The sequence below is a fragment of the Atheta coriaria genome, unplaced genomic scaffold (genome assembly GCF_025399875.1).
Source record: "Atheta coriaria isolate IRGN ID8LTWV9N9 unplaced genomic scaffold, Caltech_Dcor_3.1 hic_scaffold_7_pilon, whole genome shotgun sequence".
In the NCBI taxonomy this organism is placed as follows: Eukaryota; Metazoa; Arthropoda; class Insecta; order Coleoptera; family Staphylinidae; genus Dalotia; species Dalotia coriaria.
In genome coordinates this window covers 4133844-4155550 of record NW_027045449.1, presented here as the reverse complement: position 1 = coordinate 4155550, position 21707 = coordinate 4133844, and the positions used below count along the sequence as shown (strand labels likewise).

At 41.0% G+C, this 21707-nt stretch overlaps 1 protein-coding gene and 1 long non-coding RNA gene across 3 annotated transcripts in view; one reads left to right on the top strand and one right to left on the bottom strand.

The window, feature by feature from the left end:
* Positions 1-1670: 1670 nt before the first annotated feature.
* LOC135795771 (uncharacterized) overlaps positions 1671-21707 on the bottom strand; it is a 59206-nt gene continuing 39169 nt past the window's right edge. The window contains exon 4 of the long non-coding RNA XR_010549142.1: positions 1671-1699. This is a non-coding gene — a long non-coding RNA (uncharacterized lncRNA). The remainder of the gene's footprint in view (positions 1700-21707) is intronic.
* On the top strand, positions 2709-4156 carry Snx21 (Sorting nexin 21). 2 transcript variants are annotated; one of them, XM_065308008.1, is made up of 3 exons: positions 2713-2817; positions 2895-2943; positions 3000-4156. In XM_065308008.1, exons 2-3 carry the CDS (start codon positions 2925-2927, stop codon positions 3761-3763), a joined length of 783 nt encoding a protein of 260 aa, XP_065164080.1. In that variant the 5' UTR covers positions 2713-2817; positions 2895-2924; the 3' UTR covers positions 3764-4156. The 2 variants fall into 2 exon arrangements, with proteins under 2 accessions (XP_065164079.1, XP_065164080.1); XM_065308007.1 differs by having other exon boundaries at positions 2709-2943.

Sequence of the window (21707 nt, the reverse complement as noted above, 5' to 3'; positions counted from 1 at the left end):
TGTATTGAAAATCAATAAATTTTCTTATTAACGAGATTGTTCGAGAATCAAATGATGAACACGAGCGACTCACGCGGCAACCGGAATGGAACTGCGTGTGCACAGCTAACGGCGACAACACGTGGTTACTATCAGTATTACGATACATTCGGGGCAACGACAGAGGACATAAAAAAGGTAAACGCGATTGACGCAGTAAACGCATCTAACATATAAACATTCAATAAAATACAAATCGTTACCTAAATTTTGAATCTGTACCCAAGTTCATTTTACAAAATACAAAAACATTAACAAAATCAATAAATGACACTCTTTAGAAGACGCGTTAATTCTTCGTAGCGATACATGACAAATGTCATTGGAATCAAATGTCCAAACTTGATTAATTTATTCTCAAATAATAAAAGCATACGAAACAGTATAATGTGGAGCTGGCTACATAACCGCTACAATAGTTATTTAGCTAAACATGTTTCTCAGTTTGTTTTTTTTTTTGTTTTTCCATGTTAATGAAACAACACAAACGAATTGGGATCACAGAAGCGTGACGCGCTGCCTCCTTACAAAAGCTGAAGGCTGCTAGTCATTCGCACCATAATACTTTAAAATAGACGTCCACTTTTTATTTATTACTCTCGCAGGCCAAGGAGGCAATTGATAATTTTTATTGTCGATTTTCAATAGCGAATATCTTCTGTACTAAAAGAGATAGCAACTAAAAATTATAGATTATGGAAGACTGGAAAATTCTCTATCAGAAAAGAATATAAAATAATTATATTTCCTACAGTAAAAGATCGAAAAACGCGACTAAAAGTGCTAATGACATTTTTCAATTTTTCGTGCGGTGCCATGAACACGAGTCACTTCTAACGCTCCCCTTGTACGGTGTCCCGAATTCGAGCCTCTTCTACCGCTACCCTCGTACGGCGTCCCGAATACGAGCCTCTTCTACCGCTACCCTCGTACGGCGCCATGAACACGAGTCACTTCTACCGCTGCCCTTGTACCGTGCCCTGAATACGTGCCTTCTTTTAAACTAAAATGGCAAGCGACTAACAGATCAAAAATATGAACGAATGGAAAATTCTCTATCAGGTAAAAATTAATTTTGTTCCGTGGTGTATATGCGATTAAAACTAAACTAAAATATACTGAATGCGATATGAGAAGATGACAACGCAACACCAAAATGTTGTTTGTACACAAATGTTGATAAATAAGCAATTTTCAGTTGATGCTAGTCCCATCTATGAATTATACTGAAAGTAAAAACAAACAAATTTTCAAAATTTTCTTAAGAAAGAAAATCCTCTCAGTGAGATAAAACAAGAATTGTCTTTCGAAAATTTTTATTTATGAATTATTCTCGACCTCTCTTATTTTTCCAATTTGCATATCTTATCTTATAGAGAATTTTCTAAAGATTTAGAATCTTTAATCCGACATAATTGGAATCAAGTACAACTCTTGCGCTTTTGTAAGAGAAGGAAAAACTAAACAGTTAATTTTGAGATGTATCAGCCGAGTACGCGACTATCTTATATATTTGCAACACGCGGTGGAACGCGATAAATCAGAACAGCGTAAATATTAACTAATAGAGAACGCAGAAATTAAAATGAAACATATAATTGAATTATAAACTTACCAATGCAGAACTTATAAACTTATAAACTCCAAGGCACGGCAAATACTGTAAATAAACAAAGAAAACATATGTTAAAACAAAAACATTTAATACAATTTAATAATATTATAATCACACGATTACACTAGCACGATTGGGTCATCCTAGTGATGAATATCAAATCAACATGGGGAGATACACTTAACCGGTATTTATGGACAATAAACGCGCAAACAATAAATAACATTACTATAGTCGATACTATAGTCAACTACCTAGATACCGGCACGAAACTGGCTGCAAACTATGCAAGCAACGACGCGACAATTTATGATAAGAAAGCAATAGAAGCGCAAAGCCAGTGCGTCGATTGCACGCGACCTTGTGCGCGAATCGCTTGGGCACGTTACCTGCGATCAAAACTAAACTAAGATGCGCCAACATGCGACGTGAGGGGATCTCATGCGTTGCATTCACGCGGCGAATGCGATAAGAAAGTGAAAGTTGTGTTCAAAACAAACACAATTCTCGTGTCGAATGCTCGCGCTTGCTGATAGCTATAGAAATAAACAATACATGTCTATTTTACCATTTAAGCACATTTATGAATATAACAATCAATAAAACACTACGAAAATATGATCACTAGAAAACGCTACATACGAAAAAAAAATCAAAATTTAATCATAGCGCATTAATATTACATACGTACTACGATAAACTGTGATTATATTATACACAAATCACTTTTTTTTAATATTTACCTAATGATATTTTAACAATAAATAATTAGAAAAAAACATCGTTTAATTTGACAATTATGAATAAGAAAAATAAAATAAACTTAATTTAAAATATTTATTTATTAAAAGTTGTACGTGATTTCAGTTTAAGAAGATAAACCGTTTATGAAGATGCCTTCAGGGCGAAACATGTCAACTCAATATATAAAATGTAAATCCAGAAGAAATCACGTATAACTTTTAATAAATAAATGTTTTAAACTATACAATGGATTACGCATTCACCAATGAAAGTAATAAAATAAACTTATCTAATCGATGCGTATAGGCAACACACAGTACGCTTTTGTGGTTACGGAACGCGCCCCAATCAATGTGGTTAAAATGATTCATACTTGCTTATCATTTGCAAATAATTAGATTATTCATACCACAATAGAGGTAGATAGTGCCCACCTGATTACTACTTGTGTTGCCCATTGTGTTCAAGATCACCTTTTTAATATACACTTGCCTAGTTCTAGTGCAACAAATTACATATATAAGCAATGGAACCAAATGAACCAGGTAAGTTAATTTGGCTCAATTTTTGACATATGATATTAAGTTTGTGTATTTTGCAGTTCAGAAATCTCGACTATTTCAAGTTATATCTGCACATTTCTGTGATGAAGATACAAAACGATATGTTGTGTACACTCTGAAAGTATGTCATGTAACAAGAATGAAGATGGGTGTTTCAATTGAAAGGAGATACACACATTTTCTGAATTTATATAATGGGCTGATTGAGGAATATGCTGATTTAATGGCACCAGTTGTCTTTCCCAAGAAGGCATTAACTGGAAACTTTGATGACAAGTTGATCCGCACCAGATCAATAGCATTCGAAACACTAATGCAACATATAATGGGTGAGGAAAGGTTAAGATCTTCTAAATCACTGTTGGAATTTTTGCAAGAACCTGAAATGACCACTGCAAAGCAATTGATTGAACAAAAGGACTATCCTGCTGCCATACCAATATTGGAGAATACATTCAGAATATTGAATAATATATATACAGACAGGTCACCACAAGTTTTGCTGGTGCTATGCCGACTTCTTAGTTGTTCCTTTAATATACTTGGAGCACCCAATACACTGAAGTGGGCGGATTTGGCTTTACATCGTTTTGAGGGCGTTAGTGATAGTGACTTGCTTTTGCTGTATGTGCCAATATTGTTTATGTGCAAAAAAATCTGGGTGCTGAATGGCAGAGACAAGGCAGGCATTGAACAACGTTTGGAAGACCTGAAACGCCAAGGCATGACATGCACTGATAATGTTACACTTATGGATACAATTTTTAAAGTGGAATTGATACTCACTGGCACCCCTACTTGAAAAATATCAGTCTATTTTTGTCTTTAACCTAGGCAAACCTTGTCAATTAGTTTATTTGTTCTATTTAATGCCATTTCAATCTAGGAGTATCTCTATAGAACATTCTCTGATTCTGAAGAAATGATAGTGTAGTAGATTTTACCTTAGCTGATTTATATTGTGATAGTAATTGGTTCAATTACATTTAAGGACATTCTGGTTATTTTTGGAAGTACTTAATTTTTTAGTTGACATAGCTTCTTGTGTATATGCCAAAAATTTTAATTACTATGTGATATTAAATTTAAAAGATCTAGACATTTGCGTTGTGTGAATATCATAAATAATGTGGAAATAATTGTAACACAAGTAAAGCTTATATTTTATCAATAAATATTTATGCAAATATTCAAACTATACGCCTCATTTTTATTCCTAATATAGTAGCTGCGTTTAAATAATAACCAGTAGTGCGTTATCTAACAGTTTTAGTATCTACAGAAACACAACAGAAATATTAAACATTTACAGAAATCAACAGTTTGATGAAATCATCAATTTTAATTTATCTTAGTTGTTAGTAGCAATCAGGTAAATGCCTATTTCCGCTTTACAGGAAACTTTCAAAACAACCAAGGTTAGTTCTAACCACGCCCTACAGCTGGCGACACTAACAGTAAAGCAGATTTCTATCACGGTTATTTCTACTCGAAACACGATTTGATTCTTGATTCGAGCCCCTTGCACTACGCGTCGCTAGCTCTTTGTTTCAAAATCAAAGTTACATCACGCATCAATGATTGGAAAATATACAACATAGCTGCAAGCCCAACGATTTATTACGTTCTTATCTAAACATATCCAAATGTGACTTCACCAAACCAGGAAAACACCTCGCCGACAAAGAAACCAACTTCCAACAGTCCGAACAAGTACGCACGCGGCAAGCATCCCAGCGAATAATGCACGTCGACAATTAAGATTCATTTCGAATAGAATCCTCACGCGGGTCGCCGTTATGCGTTATTGGCTTGCAAGTTACGGCGAAACGAAACGGGCGAGGAAACGACTAATTCATCATATCGCAGTTGCCATGGCCTGTAATTATCCCTGGCGCCGCTCAACGCGGCTCGCCGCACGCCCTTTCACGGACGCTCTAATATCGCCTTAAACGCGGGAACGTTTAAGAGATCGTTGCACACCTTCTCGGGCCATATGTCTTCCATTCTGGCTCGCATCGCCTTCTCGGTTGCACTCCACATTACACCTAATGAGTTTACGTGTTATAATTAAGTTTATATAAAAAGAGAGGCGAAGAGGCGGGTGCGATGCCAGCGAAGACGCGTTTGGGATGCAGGAGGAAGGCTGTCTTCTTTTTGTAGTTGTTGTTGTTTCTATTCGGGCCATCAAAAGTAGTCAAAACTGTTATTTTCTTATTCTTCTTTCTTATCCTCAAAAAAAAAATATCTACATTTGTCAGGCACGAAAATAATGGGGTATTATAATTTTATTGCTGTGTTGAACTTTGCTAATTACCTTTATTATTAATTAACCATATGACCTGTGTAGGTTTGAAATATTATTTACAATTTTGCTTATAATTTACATCAACGTTCGCAGCCTTTTACGTCATTTATCTTCGGCACACTAGAACAAAACATGTTTTATTTAACTCTCGAAACTCGAGGCATTGTTACTTCTCACATTTGTTGTTAAATAATCACAGTTAAATTATGACACAATGAAAATAATACTTAATTCGATTCGCCATTCGCTCATGGCACTAACCATCTTCTAAAATGCTGCACGCTGGTCTAACACTAAGTTCTAACGAGCATTCACACTCGTTGCTTGTTATAACCGTAAAATTAAGTTAACAAATTATCTCTTCGCTTTGCGATGCGCGTCTCTGGTAGCACAAGACCAGTCGAAATTGCTGGCGTGCACTCAAATGTGGCAAACGAAAATGATATTTTGATGGTTTAACAGATTTGAAACACCGTCTGGTTTTTAGGTTTTGAACGTTCGTATGAACTAGGCTCACGTATCTATCGCGTTTGCAATTTTTTTGCATTATCGCCCTCGACATTCGAAATCATTTTTGTGCTATGTAGTACAGCACCAGAGAGATTGTCGTTATCGTTACGTTTTACGCAGAATTTCATCTTTCCAGAGCTGAAATTCAAAAATTTCCCAGAGCAATAAATTTCAATTTCGTGATTGCAGATTATCGGGTTAAAATTCGACCCTGTACGCCATCATTCTGATGAGGGATGCGCCATGCGGTAATGCAATTTGTAACTTTTTAACGCAACGAGTTTCTGCGCCCACCGCGTTTCGATTGAGAGAAAAAAAATTGCGCAATCGTTTGTCCATCAGTCTATCACGCACAGCCCAGCAACGAAAAAATGTTCCATACAGTTACACAATCACACAATAAGTTAAATTAAAGTCCATTCTTTGATACATTCGGCCACGAAATGAAACAATAGTTTGCGCGTTAATTTAATTGCCATGGAAGGAATTAAAGACGGTGTGAAACACACGTTTGACACACGAAGATTTCCGATATTACTGCGGTGCGTAAAAATCGACTCTGAAATCGTGCGAGGAGGAGTTTTATACGCCATAAATCTATTCGTGGCGCAGGCCAGCCGCAGTCACATCGAATACGCGCGTTCGAGGCGTGCGGCGATATCATGAGCACCATTAATTAGAGCCCGGCGAGCGCGCCGACTATTAGCCGTGTTCCAGATGACCTGCGCGCCGCCGCAATCTTAAGAGACTTATCTGCCGCGCGGCCGCGGCGTAAAAGGCTTATCGACAAGCCGGCCACACGAATCATTTGCGGGCGCGCTTTGTCTTTGATGTCAAATGCTGTGAAAACTCGCATAGCTGGAAGTGGAAGTTGCGCCATCGCCATATTGAAGCCCTACTATTTCTTCTATCATGTGTTTGTCATAATTAGCATGCCGCTTCGCCATAATCTGCGATTATTTATTATCCACCTGATTGCCTAGTATTTCGTGTTCATAGCGAATGATTTAAAACATATTAGACGGAATAAAGATTAATTTTTTATGGCAAATTTAAGAAAATGCAAAAATTATCCAAGATTACCTACGTGCGTTATGCAAATGCACACGCCATGCACGACTGCAGGAGCTATTATAATAAACGAGTGCGATTTCCGACGCGGCGTGATTTCAATGTTAGAATTTTATGTCCGCACCGCATGTACCTAACAGGGCGAGAAAAACGAGCCTCGCCGTTTCGATGTATCCAACGATGTGTGCACATGATTTCGTGGCTACTTTGGTGGTTCGGCCGGTCAGGGCTTAAGCTCCCGTGAAGAATTAAATCTGATGGTGATGGATTACTGACGCGTCGAGCGTCATGCCATCGGCAGTGATATACGTTTTCGATGCTCTCGTAACATGCCGTTTTCATATTTTCAACTCGTACAACAGGTCCGAATTTAAAAACTTTATCACAAATATACCTAATTATTTCGTGATCAAAAAGTTTTTAATTGAAAATGCGGACCTGTGCAAAGATAAATGATACCAACGTGTACTTACATACATACCTACTTGTAATGCTTATGATTTGATTGTGAACCTTTCCTGTGCAATCACGGATTAGAAACGTGTAACATGTAACAGCACGAAAAAAGAGAAGCGATTTTTTATCGGCTCGTGACAAACCCAACCGTGTTTGACGTTCATATCCATCCGATTGAATTAATCTCGTTTTTCGTGCGCTACCTGGCAGTGTAAAGATAGTTGATTATAGTAAGCAAACGATGCGCAATGATTCGTTGTTTGCGGCGTATATGTGGTTTTCTTTTAGGTTTATTGCTTCCTCATCGTCATCAAATCGCTCGAGTGACGCTCAGCAACAACAAAAAAGCCACTAGTATTGTCTTGTGCTCACGAGTCACGATAAAAACAATCGGTTGCGTCACCGCCGCCACATCACCATTGGCTAGATTAGTAAATAATGTAAATAATTGTTTTTGTTTTACTGTTGCGCACGAGCACAAGCAGCAAACAAGCGAATTCGGTGTCTGCGCTGATGCTTGAATTTCATATCCGACCATTATCTCTCATTTTCCGAAAGCGCATTGACCATGTGTGCGTCTAAACGGCGCGGTGAGGCGCAAGAAACGCCGATGAAAAAACGATCGTCATCCTGTTGGCGCGTCGCGTTGACTTATTTCGTAATTTAAAAGTAATAAGCGCGTGGTGCGTGGATGTCCGCCACACTTCGAGGCTGGCGGCGCAAAAAGAGCGACAAATGATTACCGATGCACGGACGCGCACAAAACAACACACAGAGCCAATAAAAAACCATCTAATGAAAATTAATGCTTACTTTTTCCATTTCCTCTCGCCTCTTCTCGACAAAACATAAATCCGTTGAAATCTAATTCAAACGCAAGCACATATTATGAAAATATTGTAAACGCATTTCCAGAGGTACTGGGATTGATTACACAATGAAAACTTTGCTTGCGTGCGAAAATAAATTTGTTATTTCGAGACAAGTTTATTTGCAGCAAAAAAAAACACATCAATAACGATCGTCGGAGAGATAATAAAGTCGATGGTGATGCAATGGGCGGAGATGCGGTCGGTCGTAATGAACGAACGAAGAGGTTGCGAAACCTGGAAAAATTCGCCCAAACTTCGATATTATTAAGCCGTAAAGCGAAGACCGAAGAGGTTCGTAAAAACACGCGACTCGGTGCCGCTCATCGAAGACGAGTTAAATTCATAAAACCGGAAGACCATGAAATACATCACCGATCAGCGGCAATCCATTTGTTTTACTAGCTGTCGTAAAACAGTTCGAATAGCATCTGACGCAGCGTCAAAGCTGAGTTGTCCCAAAAACTAGAAAAAAATCGATGTGAAAACAAAAATTGTTCCACATTTCACCCCAGAAAAAAAAATGCGCAATCAAATATTTAAAATTTCAACTTTTACTTCTAGGGTGAGCTTTTTATCTTTGATTAATCATTTGTTATGACCGCTGAGAAAAAATTAAGCACCATTGTAATCTCGTTGCAATCTTGACCTGACTTGAAAAGTTTGCAATTGCACCACTTATTATCATAATAAAAAGCGTTTACGAAAGAAACGTCAACTTCTTTTGGGGTGACTAAATGTGAAATAATATACCCGGTGAGTAGGGTTCGCCGGCATGTGTTGGTGCGGCGAGAAGGATCACAGATCACCGAAAGCAGTGAATTCACGCCGCATCCAGTCTGGTTCAGATGTCAACGTTATAAATCTTGACTTAGTTAACCCTCGTATTACGCACAGGGCTCGCCGTGTTTGACTTCCTCGTGAGTTATGGCACCGACTTCCCTTTTAAGCAGCAAATATAAATGCGATTAACGTATTTTAATGAGAATTATATTTAACCCTTTTTGCTAAGTAGAATTCTTCAAATTTTCCAACTTCCAGTTGACGTTGAGGACGAAAACAAGCGCACAAAAATAATGAATTATTAGATTCAGTAATTGCCTTCCAAGTTTACACCTAAGTAATGATTTCGACACTGAATGTTAAAAGGGAAACCGCCTGAGCTTCGGGCGCGAGCTCAGTTTCGATCCTCGGCCCGACAATGGGCTAATAGCTCGACGAGCGCTGCCCAACGCCTTCGGTAATTTATGAGGATGCGCGCCGGCTCCGAAAACGTAAACTCCGCCGAAGCCCCGATAATTAGATGGTGAAACTAATTAACTGCCGGAGCCGCGGTGTGCGCGCACACACACGGAGGTGTGAAACAAAGAGCCGACTGCCGCCAGCGACTCGGGAGGGTTGGTTGATGTTACTAATGTTGGTCATCAGTCAACCGTGGCCACTCCAACACCCGGTCTGGTCCATATAGAACGCGATCGCAAACTGAGCACACTAAGCGAAGACGAGATGAAAGAGGAGGTCTACTCGGAGGTGTTATGTTCGATTGCTTCGAGACATCACCGCAGATCAAGATTGAGAATTGTATAACACTTGTCTCGCACTCCGGGTCGATATCGGCAGATTTAATCTAGGATAGTTTGGGATAACCGGCAATGGGGATTCATCATTCCCATACAATTGTCAAGTTGTCTCATCAATCATATATAGCAGATCGAAGAAAAAACGAACGCTTTGTCCACTTTTGTTCGGATTTGACGAACATTAAGAGCTCGCATTACGACTTTGGCTTATCAATGACAATAACACGGACCTCATCTAACCATAAAAAAATGACTGCACTAAGCCGATGATTGTGGGCATGTTCAGGTCATTTCGTTTTTTGTTGCTATCATAGTTGTGTCATTGTCGGGGAGCTTGTTGCAAATCGGCTACCGGAGTAGTTTATGCACGCCCACCGACATGCGCAATATTATAATAAATATATTAAGCGAGCTCGAACAGCTCGAATCGTGCGATATTTACGACGCAACACGGCCGACGATGCCACGCTGGCTTCGTTGGCGCTTTGTTCGCGCTATTTTGCCACCAACAGGACCGCCACACACGTAGAGAACTGCTCTCTGGAAGGCGCTTCAACATTTGAATTTATGTCTACGCATGTATACATGTATGAGGTACTACGAGGAGTGAACATAATCAACATACAGAATGTTTCCAACACTGCTCGGCTAAGATTGAATTGAACCTCGGAAAGGCAAAATTTGAGGTTAGTGCGTTCGGAGAAAACAACCATTTGGTATACACGAGGTTTATATTCATGCTCGTAAACAAAACGCATTTGCAATTCCAACGTGCGAATATTGCATCGGACGTGCGCGGGAATTGCGCAAAACGGGCGAGGTGGAACACAACAAGGAGCCGAGGAGCATAAAGAAGCGCCCGTCGGTTTCGGTATGTCAATATGCATAAGCGACGTGTTTGTTTCGCGAATGTTTCGCGCGCGTTTCACGAGTATCGTGGTTATGAGCATGCGAGCACGCCAATTCAGGAACGTATCCAGCCAACCAATTCTAAGGCTATTCCAGAAGTGAGCATATACGGTTTGTGAGAGTACGATCCTGGTGGTACCTTAACACCAGTGGCAAATGTATGCAACGACATATTCATGCAATTTGCAGGCGAGTGCAGTTCGTATTTGGACATAATATGACTTTACTACGACTGCTCGACGTCGAAGGCTTCGAGGCCAGATATAACTGACTTCCAAGTGACGCGAGTTGTTCCTGAGTGTTACTTGATGCAGACATTTATTGACTTCTGTAGTCCTTGCTTGCCACATCCAACTCCACAGTTTAATATTCCGTATACCGTATATTTAATTGTTATTATAATATGATAAAACTCTTTAATACCATTTAATCCAAGCGATTTGCATAAAAATGCTTTTGTTTTATTTGCTTTTTATTTCATTTTTATATTCTGTGCAGTCTGCGGTTGAATTTCGGCGCCCTCGTTGGACAAACAACGCAATTTGGTGTTGTGTGTTTGTTTAATATGCAAATCGACTCCAACCGTACTCTTAATTTAGGCGAAAGTCGGGCAACAATAGGTCGGGACGCGCAATTTGTACATGTAATCAAACATCTATCTCGGCGACACGGACCGGAAAAATTTGTGTAAACAACACCCGAATGGCAAAGGGTTTCCGATATGACAACATGACACCGCTTAGGTCGGTAAACGGAGTCAGCAAAGGGTGTGACATCTGTGCGACATGATCGCGACATCGTCCTCTGGAGGGATGTGGACTGTGGATTTCGATATAAGGGATATAGAAATATGGGATCCACGGTCGGTGCGTCGTAAACTAAAGTATGCGCGCATACATTACGGCGGTGATGTCGGCGCGCAACTAATTTGCATGTAACACGCTATGAAAGCGCGGCGGCGAGCAATGTTGACACAGCCGGCTCACGGCCCTCACGGCGTTCAACAATAACTCTGTCAATCACGCGCGCGCGGCCGCCTCACGGGAAAGTCGCTGTGTTTTACAGTGCATGCAAAACTCCACCGGCGAGCGCACCAGCTACAAGAGTGATGAGGATCAACATAACCTCCACACAATCCATCCATCCTTATCCAACCACCTACTTATTATAATGGCCTGGCACATAACAAATAACAAATATTAGTATTTATTTATTTACAGCACGTCAAGCGCCTTGCGTTGAGCAGCCAGCAAGCAAAGAATGAAAAAAAAAATCGGTACAACGAATCATTACGACTACCCTCCCGCTGGGATCCTGGCACGCTCGGTCCGAAACACCGCTGCACGCCGCACGCTTTGCCCATTTATTAACTTTATAAACAAATTGTTGAAGACGCCAGTGATGGCGTTGGCAAGTACCACATTCAGCATTAATTCATTTTCCCTTGTCGTATATATGCTATAAATTCGCTCACTAATAAATAAAAATTTAAAATAAAATTTCCCACAGACAACAATCCTCCATATCAAATTATCTCGCAGTAAAATCACATAATTTTACAATTTCTCGATGGCGAGCGTTGAAAAATCACCCCCACAGTCTACCATAAAAACGTTAATATGATAACGCCGGCGGTCGACTAATTTGACTAATCGAAAACAATGCCGGACCCTATCCCCGACAATACAAGGACCCACCCTAAACATTAGCGCGATTAGACTCGCGGCTTGCCTTTTAATAACCGTGACATCCGCATTATGCGATAATGCTAATCTGGTATCTGTATCGACGTGCATCCCTGGATGTCGAGCACGCCATAATCGAGGGTTTATCGTCGGGCGTCGTGTCGCGCGACGCCTCCCTTGTTTGTCGAATTAGGGGCCGCATCATCTCCATTGTGATGCAAGTGCGGCGTGAAGTTAATGTCAGTTTTGCGCGCGCAGTGTTGTGACAAATCTCTGCATGCTCTGATACGATTTGCATTACACGCACGTGGAGAAGACACGAGGGGGCTGCGTCGGGAATTGCAGAATTGCACATCCGGGTGGCAACCACTACAACAGTCTGACGGAGTGTGTTATTGATTCATATCGATCTGGGGATGTTATACCGCAATTAAGTACCGAGAGTACTTAATCTGGATATATATTTCTTTTTAAGGGGACTGTCATATTTTTTCAATTTATGTATTAAATGAGGTTTGAAGTAGCAGGTCTTTATCATAAAGAAACTTAGTGTAGGTTCAAAGTCCCTGTAGAGTTGTGGATCAACAACATAGGCTGCTTTGTATGACTTTATGACGTTATAAGTATGTATTACTAGAACTCATATGAAAGGTCTTATTGGTCAACTTTAAGAACCGCCAACATTGAACAATAACACATCACAAAGCATCAGGACCGTTTCCTCTCCGTGCTCCGTGGAAGCGCGCGGCATTGTAGCGTTTGTACCCGCCACGTGAATAATGTATGCGCTCGCGTTTATTGCCGCCGACCACCGCCGTTTCGGTAGCCGGAGCCGCCTTCGTCCGAAGCAATAACATTCGCGCGTTAACCCCTCGTCGTTAAAATACAGAAGCGCTGCGCTGTAATAATAACCCACGAGCTGAGTGTCGGCATGAATTCCGAGTAGCGCTCACTCGTTGTTGCAGTGTGTTGTCTACGTGTTTTTCTTTTTGTATTTCAGTTGCCTGCGCGTGTGCATATAGGCAGCCCAGAATGCAGAAGGTGCGTGGTTCCGGGTGTCCCGGGAGCCGAAGCAGCGATTCTCCGTGGTCACGCGCACGCCTCGCCATCGGCGGATATCACAATTACCGCGGCGCGAGATCAAAGCCGGCGACCGGCGCGCTTCTCTAATCGGCCGCGAAAACGCCGGGCTTCGACGCGCTTTTCGCGCGACGGCCGCGTTTATTAATATTCATGCGCCTTCGCGTACGCAACGACAGCTGCCGGCGGCGAGAATGGCGAGAACATGCGCGTAAAAACCGCACAAACTTGCACAAATGCGTGCAACCTGTATCACTCAATTTAAAAACAAAAAAAAAATAAATAAATAACTAAACTCGCACCGAAACAAAGATATTTAAATTTGAAAAGTTTGTAGGACATAAAATGGATTTGTGCAACTTTCCCTCAGTCGGCGTGCACGTACTCAATTTAATTAATCACAACATAATAAAAGTATTAATCGTCAAGCCATCAAGACGCATCTTACGGTCGGTAATATCGGCGGCGGCACATCGACTCAATGCTCATTATCATGTTCACATGATCCGCTTTTTACTCTATCGCATTTTAATGACGACTTTGCGCGCCGCTCTCTTATTTATAAAATCCGACCGTCGACCATCATCCATCCCGCGATCATCCTCGCCGTCGTCCTGATGGTGTGAGCGCGCACTTAATTAATCATTTCGAGCGGCGTGTTTTTACGACGTCTTAAAATGCGTCATAATTCAGCGCGCTCACAGTTGAGACAACTATTAATTACACATTTCCACGAGCGTCATTTTATATACACCTTGATTGTTTATAATTTGCTCTAATTTACACAAGAAACAAAACAAACAGCATTCTGTGCAAGTAATCAAGTGTAACAGTATAGAAATTCCATTTTTGTGCGATAAGCGACCAAAGCTGCTTAATAAATGACTAATATTTAATTCAACTTTCTGCATTTTCTACCTATCGGAACAAAGTGGGTACTATTTATTTATACCTTCAATTGTGTTGTTAAATTTATAGTTATAACCCTCAAAGGTTTTATTTTGTGGAGAAATGTTCAATTAAAGCATGAATGGCGGCGACTTTGACCGAGTCAATATTTACTGTTGAGTGTTTGCGAAACGCTATTTGACTATGACGAACACATCGCAACCGAGATTTAAGACGCTTTATTTCTTATTTCGCACTCGGGGCCATTGCTGCTAACATGCGCTCGTAATATGTCAAACAATGTGGTATTAAAAACACAATATGCCGCGCCGGTCAAAGAAACCAGCCGCAAATTGCGAATTGTCAAGTGGCAAAAATCGCGAATTGTAAATGACGACGCATGCATTCAAACTAAACGCCAACATTACGTACGCATAATGGCGGCATTATATTCGCGCGGACGTGTAATCGGTGTAATGTCCGCAGTAACATTTCTTGAACTTTGTTTTGTTTTTTTTTTTTCAGCCGTAAGCTTGAATTGTGTTTTATTCGCTTACGAGTCGTTTTGTTGAGATTAGTTTTTTCTCGCCATTTATCGCCAGCGGCACTGGTGAATAAATGAAACAATAACACATTTAATTGGATTTAATTACGATTTGCAGAGCGTTGAAGATGGACGACTTTTTCCGTTCTCTGCGCACGGCTATTTTTCATCGGTTAATTGGACTTTTTCTTGTCGGAATTATTAAAATTACAAACCAACTCATGCACAATAAATAATATTAATCATACGCCTAATATTTTAAATAAATTATTAATATTCTCGAAACTGTCTGTATAAGTATGTTGAAAACGTTGAAAATGAAGAAATGAATTATGATTTGTATAGCAGCCGTGTGAGCATGCATAAATTAAGCGCGCAGTGCGAGCAAAACCAGCAACGAAAAGTATTGTGGTAAATTATAATTACCAAAAGGGTGCAACCGTGTGTACCTCAATATCGCCGAAAACAATCTATCGATGTTCACAATGCTCAGAAGCTTTCAAGCATGCACCACTCCTCTTGCTGATGATAGATGTGAGCTTAAAAAGAAAAGGAATAAGTTGAAGAAGCGCGAACACCTGTAAGAGATTAAGGATTTTTTTATTCCGAAGGGTTTTGCCAGACGCGGATGCAGTAAATAACACGTCACGCCTATCTGCTAATAAAATAAAATTCATTATTTGATTTCAACGAAGATTCTCCACAAACAATTTTAATTGAGTCATTTTTAATTCTTACTCTGCGCGGACAATAATACCAACGTCTGCCCCCCAATTTGGTCTGTTGTTTTCTTTAATTTAATGTAATTTTTTAACGTTGTAACCATTCGAAATAATAAATGATATTTTTACCATAATGAACACATTTATTACGATTATAAATGTGCGTTCCTTTTCGTCCGTTTATTATTACCATTATGTAAATGAGGTAAAGAGAAGTAGAGTGAATGCCAAAATGTGTGAGAATCTATTCAACCAGTTGACGCCGTCGCGTAAAAGAATAAAATTTGGAAGTCACTGGTTTAACTTCTAGGGGGTTGTGGTTGTGCAACCAACCACAAAAACAAGCGCCAAAGCACACCAGCACAACCCTCATTATAAATTCAAATATTTACAAGTAGGATTAATTATACAAACGCAGGTTGAATCGAGCCAGGTTGCCTAGAACAAAACATGAAACTACTGAAGCTACCGTAGGAAATAAAATGAGTTCTTACATGCGGTTAATTCCATTTTTTAGATTGTATTACCCTCCGGCTCGTATTGAAACCGAATACTTTTTTTAAGATTCGTTGAAACTAATCAAAATTTACGGTAATATAATCTTTAACTTTAAACACTTTCGTTTAATGTTGACAATAAAAGTAAATATTTATTAATATAGGTATTTGCCTGCAACACATTTTTGCACTTATGATTTTATTGCAAGTCAGTAGGATAATAAAATTATAATTTTACTGTTGTTTTATAATGACTTTTCGCTACCGTGTTACAGTCGCCCGTTTTGTAATTAAAGCGCTGATGTCTGCGTTTCAAAAGGAAACTTTGCGCAACGCCACATTATTCGCCCCCGCGTATTCATTGTGTTGGCGGGCCTATTTGGCGATGCAATTTTAGATTCATGAACGCCAAGGCATGCCTACCTTTGTTAAACTTTAAAGATTATAATTATTGGGAATTAATTTTCAACCTAATATATTCTATTACATTAAATTAAAATTTCCAATTTCTCCAGGTGTTGATTTATCATACCAAAAACATTTTATTGTGGAATATAAAAAATAATAAAAAATACAAAAAAAAAACACGCGGGTCGATTTATCATTGAGTTATGACGATTCCACGCATCACATATGATCCCTCTACAAGTCTACAATGACAAATTACAATTTCACAGAATTACGAATTTCACCAAGCGACCAAGCAGAAACCTGCTGGTAGATCTGGCATGCATTCCAGTCTCGTATGTAAATCGAATGAAAAACCTAAACAAAAAACAAGAAGGAAAACACCAAGCAAAAGCCAACTAAGTGGAAGGCACTTTGAATATTTCATACGTCCGAGTCTTCACCTATTGTGCGAGTGACATTGAAAAGGGTACCGTAACGAATCGCATCGCGTCCGCGAAGCGTGCGTTCTGAAGGAAAAGAAGGACCAAAAGGAACACCAAGCAGTGTGTGCGCGCTCAGCTTGTGGTCCATCCCGCACGCACGACGCGAAACTGACGGACATTTTTAACACCGATGACTGCTCGCTGCTTCTGGACAAGAAGAGATATCTCACACATTGTTGAACATACACACGCACAAGACTCGTACTCTTTTTTCACGCTGAGTGCGTATTAAATTCAATTATGAACTGAGCCTACATTTACATTTGTAATTTTTTTAAAATGAAAGAAATCACTTTGAACACACTGTATAGAAAGTTTTGGTAAATATTGTTATTTGTGGCTGGCAACTATAATTAAATGTTACGTTACTTAATTTTTGGGAATTAGATTTCAAGTTTAATTTAAAATTGACATAATTTTCTATTAGCCAAAGCGGCAGTGTGTAATTATTTGTTTATTTCGAAGGTGAGTAATTGGATAATTTCAAAATTTCAATTTGTTGCTCATTTCGACGATGCCGTACGCCGAAAAGTGAAGTTTGAATGATTGCTGGTGTAATGTAACGTCGGTAATCATAGACTACGAGGCATGGCCAGTTGGAAGCGGTAGGCCTTAAGCGTTTTAATTAAACTTTTAACATTTACCCAACACCTGGAAAGACAGCATAAGCGAACCACACTCATACGTAAAAACGTTACGTGAAGTATTAGATTAGACTTTCAAAACTAAATTTGCAGTTTAATTCAAAATTTAATTTTAAAGTTGAACTTTTTACTGGTACAGCGTATATTTCTGTTTAATTCCTTTATCATTTAGAATAGCTATCGACCGATAACAGTCAATCCTTAAATTTCTATCCGCGTAATTTATGCCTGATAACATAATAACAAAGATGGCTCCCTGGTCGGCGGTTCGTCAAATATATGGCGAGGAATAAATGGGCTTTCGGTCACGGGGATTATTGGCTAATTGTATCTGCGCGCGGGGACTTTTTTAATGATCGTCGCCGGCTCCAGAGCGCCCCTTCTGGCCTGCAGCGAGAGGCAAAATAAAAGACCAGGATTTATATCAGCCACTTATGTAACGGTTTAGCTCACTGCTACATTTAACGAGGGAGGAGTCGCCTCCTTAATGCCGGCCGATTTATGCGCGATGCTTTTACATCAATCAAACCAAAAAAATATTGCAGTGCCAAATAAAGTCCCACCCTAGTAAACTAGGTATGTCACACTCCAGCTTCAAATTTTTTTTTTTTTTTTTAAATACTGTTTTATATTTATTCAGTTTTAGACGAAATTCACTTCCGAACTGCAGGCCGTATAATCAAGATCGAATACCTATGGTGCGACGCAACAAAACATAATCGCTTCATTTTACGAGCGTATTATACAGCCCCAGACCTATCTATCTCAACGTAAAACAAGCGGTCATTACTCAATCCAGAAGCCACTCGAAGCAATGCACTGAGGTATTGCAGATTGGGGTGGGCCACGTAGGTGAAGCGACATGACATGAAGCCAGGGGTAGCAGTCCACTCTCGCAAAATATATTTTATACTAATGTTATAGATAGCGCGGCGCAGGAAACTGTTTTTGACAGCATGGCGGCTGGTGGCCGAAGAGGCACCAGCAGAGAGCAATAACAATAACATAAAGTGCGGATTTGAATTCTGAATTCCCAATTCGAAAACCTGAATTCCGCATTTCTGAATTCGGTATTTCCCGGGCGCGCATAAGAAAAACATGGTCAAGCCGTTTAGATAACAGCCGACAGCCGTTGTGGCCTATTAGGTCCGACAACAACACCACCCTCCAGATTCGAGAGCAAACATATTCCTAGGAATGGAAATAGCTACAGTTTGGAGTTTTTGCTGCACGGTACTGATAGATAAATAAGCGATGTTAGAGATACGCTGCTATTACAGTAGTCCACAGTCCGGTGACCACAGATGTCTCCTGTATTTTGTATTGAAATGATTTTTTGTCATTCAAAAGATTTCAGTAATTTCGTAATTTCCGCACGTTCGCCGCGGTCAGCTTTATCTCCTTGATATATGCTGGTGATCCCGGTGCGGGTCGCGTTCAGCACTTTTGATCTCCTCGCGAGCTCCTTAGTCCTTAGTTACGATATCGCATTCTGATTGGAACCGCACACATGTGGATATATAGGACTTTGAGAGTTGGAGATCCAGCCGTTACGGAGTGGATTGCGGGCTCCCAGAGTTTGTGCTCGCGGCAGGCCCGGAGGGATCAGCAGCAAGTCCCTCGAGGAGGCGGAGGCTCGCCGTTCCCACGTCCATCAGTCACATTCTCGATCCGATCCCCCCGGTCCCGGGCATTATCCAATAAAGCAACAAAGCCAACATGCGGGGGGGACCTAATCTGTTAGTTATTGCAGAGTGGCATGCCATGACATTCAGAATATTTAGATACAAAGCGCGCATGAAGCAATGTATATATTTGGAGATGAGAGAAGGGATATATATGAGTGTGTGGTGCGCCGGCTTGCAAGAATTTTTAGCGATTTGAGAGGCGGCAGGAGTGCGGATTATAATGTTGCGGCTCACCCTATCGACGCGCGTTTAGTATGCAGGTCGCAATCGCGGTGCCGTCTGCTGCTCATCGCGCCATTTGCCGTAAATCCCTCGCACACATACCCCGCGCAACTTCACCAAACATATACATGTGTGTTATATGCTTTGTTCGGTTTGGTGGTTGTTTAAAGTTAGGTCCTCGCAAAGAATGGTGTTTTTCATATGCACGGTCGAAGATATCCAATAACATCCGAAACCCTGGACCCTCCTCCCGGTATGGTAATCCGCGCATATTACGACGCGGTCTGGCATCGAGGAGCCGTCGACGTGCCCGAACGCCGGCAGCAAACCGCCAAACCTTTTGTCGGATGCTTTCTCGGACAACGCCACTCCATATTCCGCAATCTGCGACCCGCACAAACACTCACACAGAATTGGTACGCGCATGCAAACTGCGAGCATCCCCTCGGGAGCACTTCATTTGCATGCAGCCAGCGCCGCGCGGCGCGAAAATAGCCGCATTAATTAGCATTTAGATGGTTTAATGATAATTAGTCTGCTCGGCGCTTGCTCGGAGCTCGCGTTAGCAGCTTGGGGCGGATAAAAGATGGCGGCGACGGCGGCGGCAACGGAGCCGTTCTGGGGCGCTTCGGGGAAATGGTGTGAAAAGAAGGAAGCGAGCGAGAACGGAGGCGGCGAACGAGCCAAGCGACGCTCGAATTATCGTCGCCGTCGCCTGCGTCTAATCGCGCGGATGTTATGATGAACTCTGGCGCTCCGCCCGAGGACTTCCGGAATAACGATAACGACATCACTATAACTTCGCCTAACAAATTGCGCCGCATTATGCGCAACGACCGCGTAAAAAACGCTCCGTCTTTTTTCGTGAACAACCCTTGTACCATACCTACTAAATATACGCCAGAAGCTGGTGGTAATTGCCTAGCAAAGGAAACGACGTGAATACGCCGAGGATTTTTAAATTTACAAAATATCATTTTACTTTATCTACCTGTGTGACACCAACTCAGTGGGGAGTTAAATTCTGACTATGACTTTTTAATCCCACATTGATTTCTCCAGAGATAATCTTTTGTCACACATCTCCACCTGCAGATTTCACTCCGTTGGGAATTAAATGGTTGGTACGGTACGATATCATCACGTCTAATGTCTCCGAAGACCTGTGCACTGCAGTAAATCGCAGCTTCTTTTCACACAGCCCACCCACGCTAGAAGACGCTAATGGCGAGGAATGCTTCATCTCTGTGCAGCGAAGAAGCAAACAAAATTGGTGATGATAGCGACGATAAACACCGCATTATTCTAATACGTCAGGTATCCGATGACATGAAAAGGACTTGTTTATATATCGCGCACAATGCCGGGTTCTATGATTAATAGTTTGGCTTCCACCACAATGGAGCGCTGGCGAGCTGGCGGACGTGAAAAGGATACGTTTTCCGGGGGCATTACAAATGGCCGGTTAATACCCCGACAGATTATGCCCGAGTTAGCCACGCTTTATACACCGCAGTCCAAACAAACATGAGATTTAAATTTACAGTTTACACGGCTTTTGCAACCGGACCTGCGAAACGAATCGGATTGAACTCGAAACTGCAAAATTTTCCGCTCAATTTTTACCTCACCAATCACTGTGAGATAGAGTCAATAAAGCATTAAAACTGCGCGCGCGCATTTATCCACTTATTTATTTGCGTATTTCAAACAAGATTTAAGAGACATTTCTAGGTCGTAAATCGACAAAGTCAGCAAGGGGCGCGTCCAGCACTCTTGAATTGAAAATTATAATGTAAAGTGCGCGCCAGCCAGAACAAACACACGAACACGAGATAAAGACTGAAACGGAACAACACGAACAGCGGGTAGCCGACGTGGGCAACGAGCCGAAGGTGATATAAGAAGGCCGGCCTGTCGAGAGGGCACCCCTAACTGCCAATTAACTGCACATTCAGCCTTCTCCAGACTGCGGTTAGGACAACGCCGATGCGTCTTGTTCGCATTGTTGAAACGCTAAAAGGCGTGCAATATGGTCAAGGTTATTTCAATACGTGGTATACACGTTTGCTTGTTTTGCCCTTGCACGTTGGTGGGCCACCAAGCAACAGGGTGTCAAAACCCTAAGAACCTTGAATGCACCTAATAGATGTCACCGGAATATTCATTGCCGAAATTTA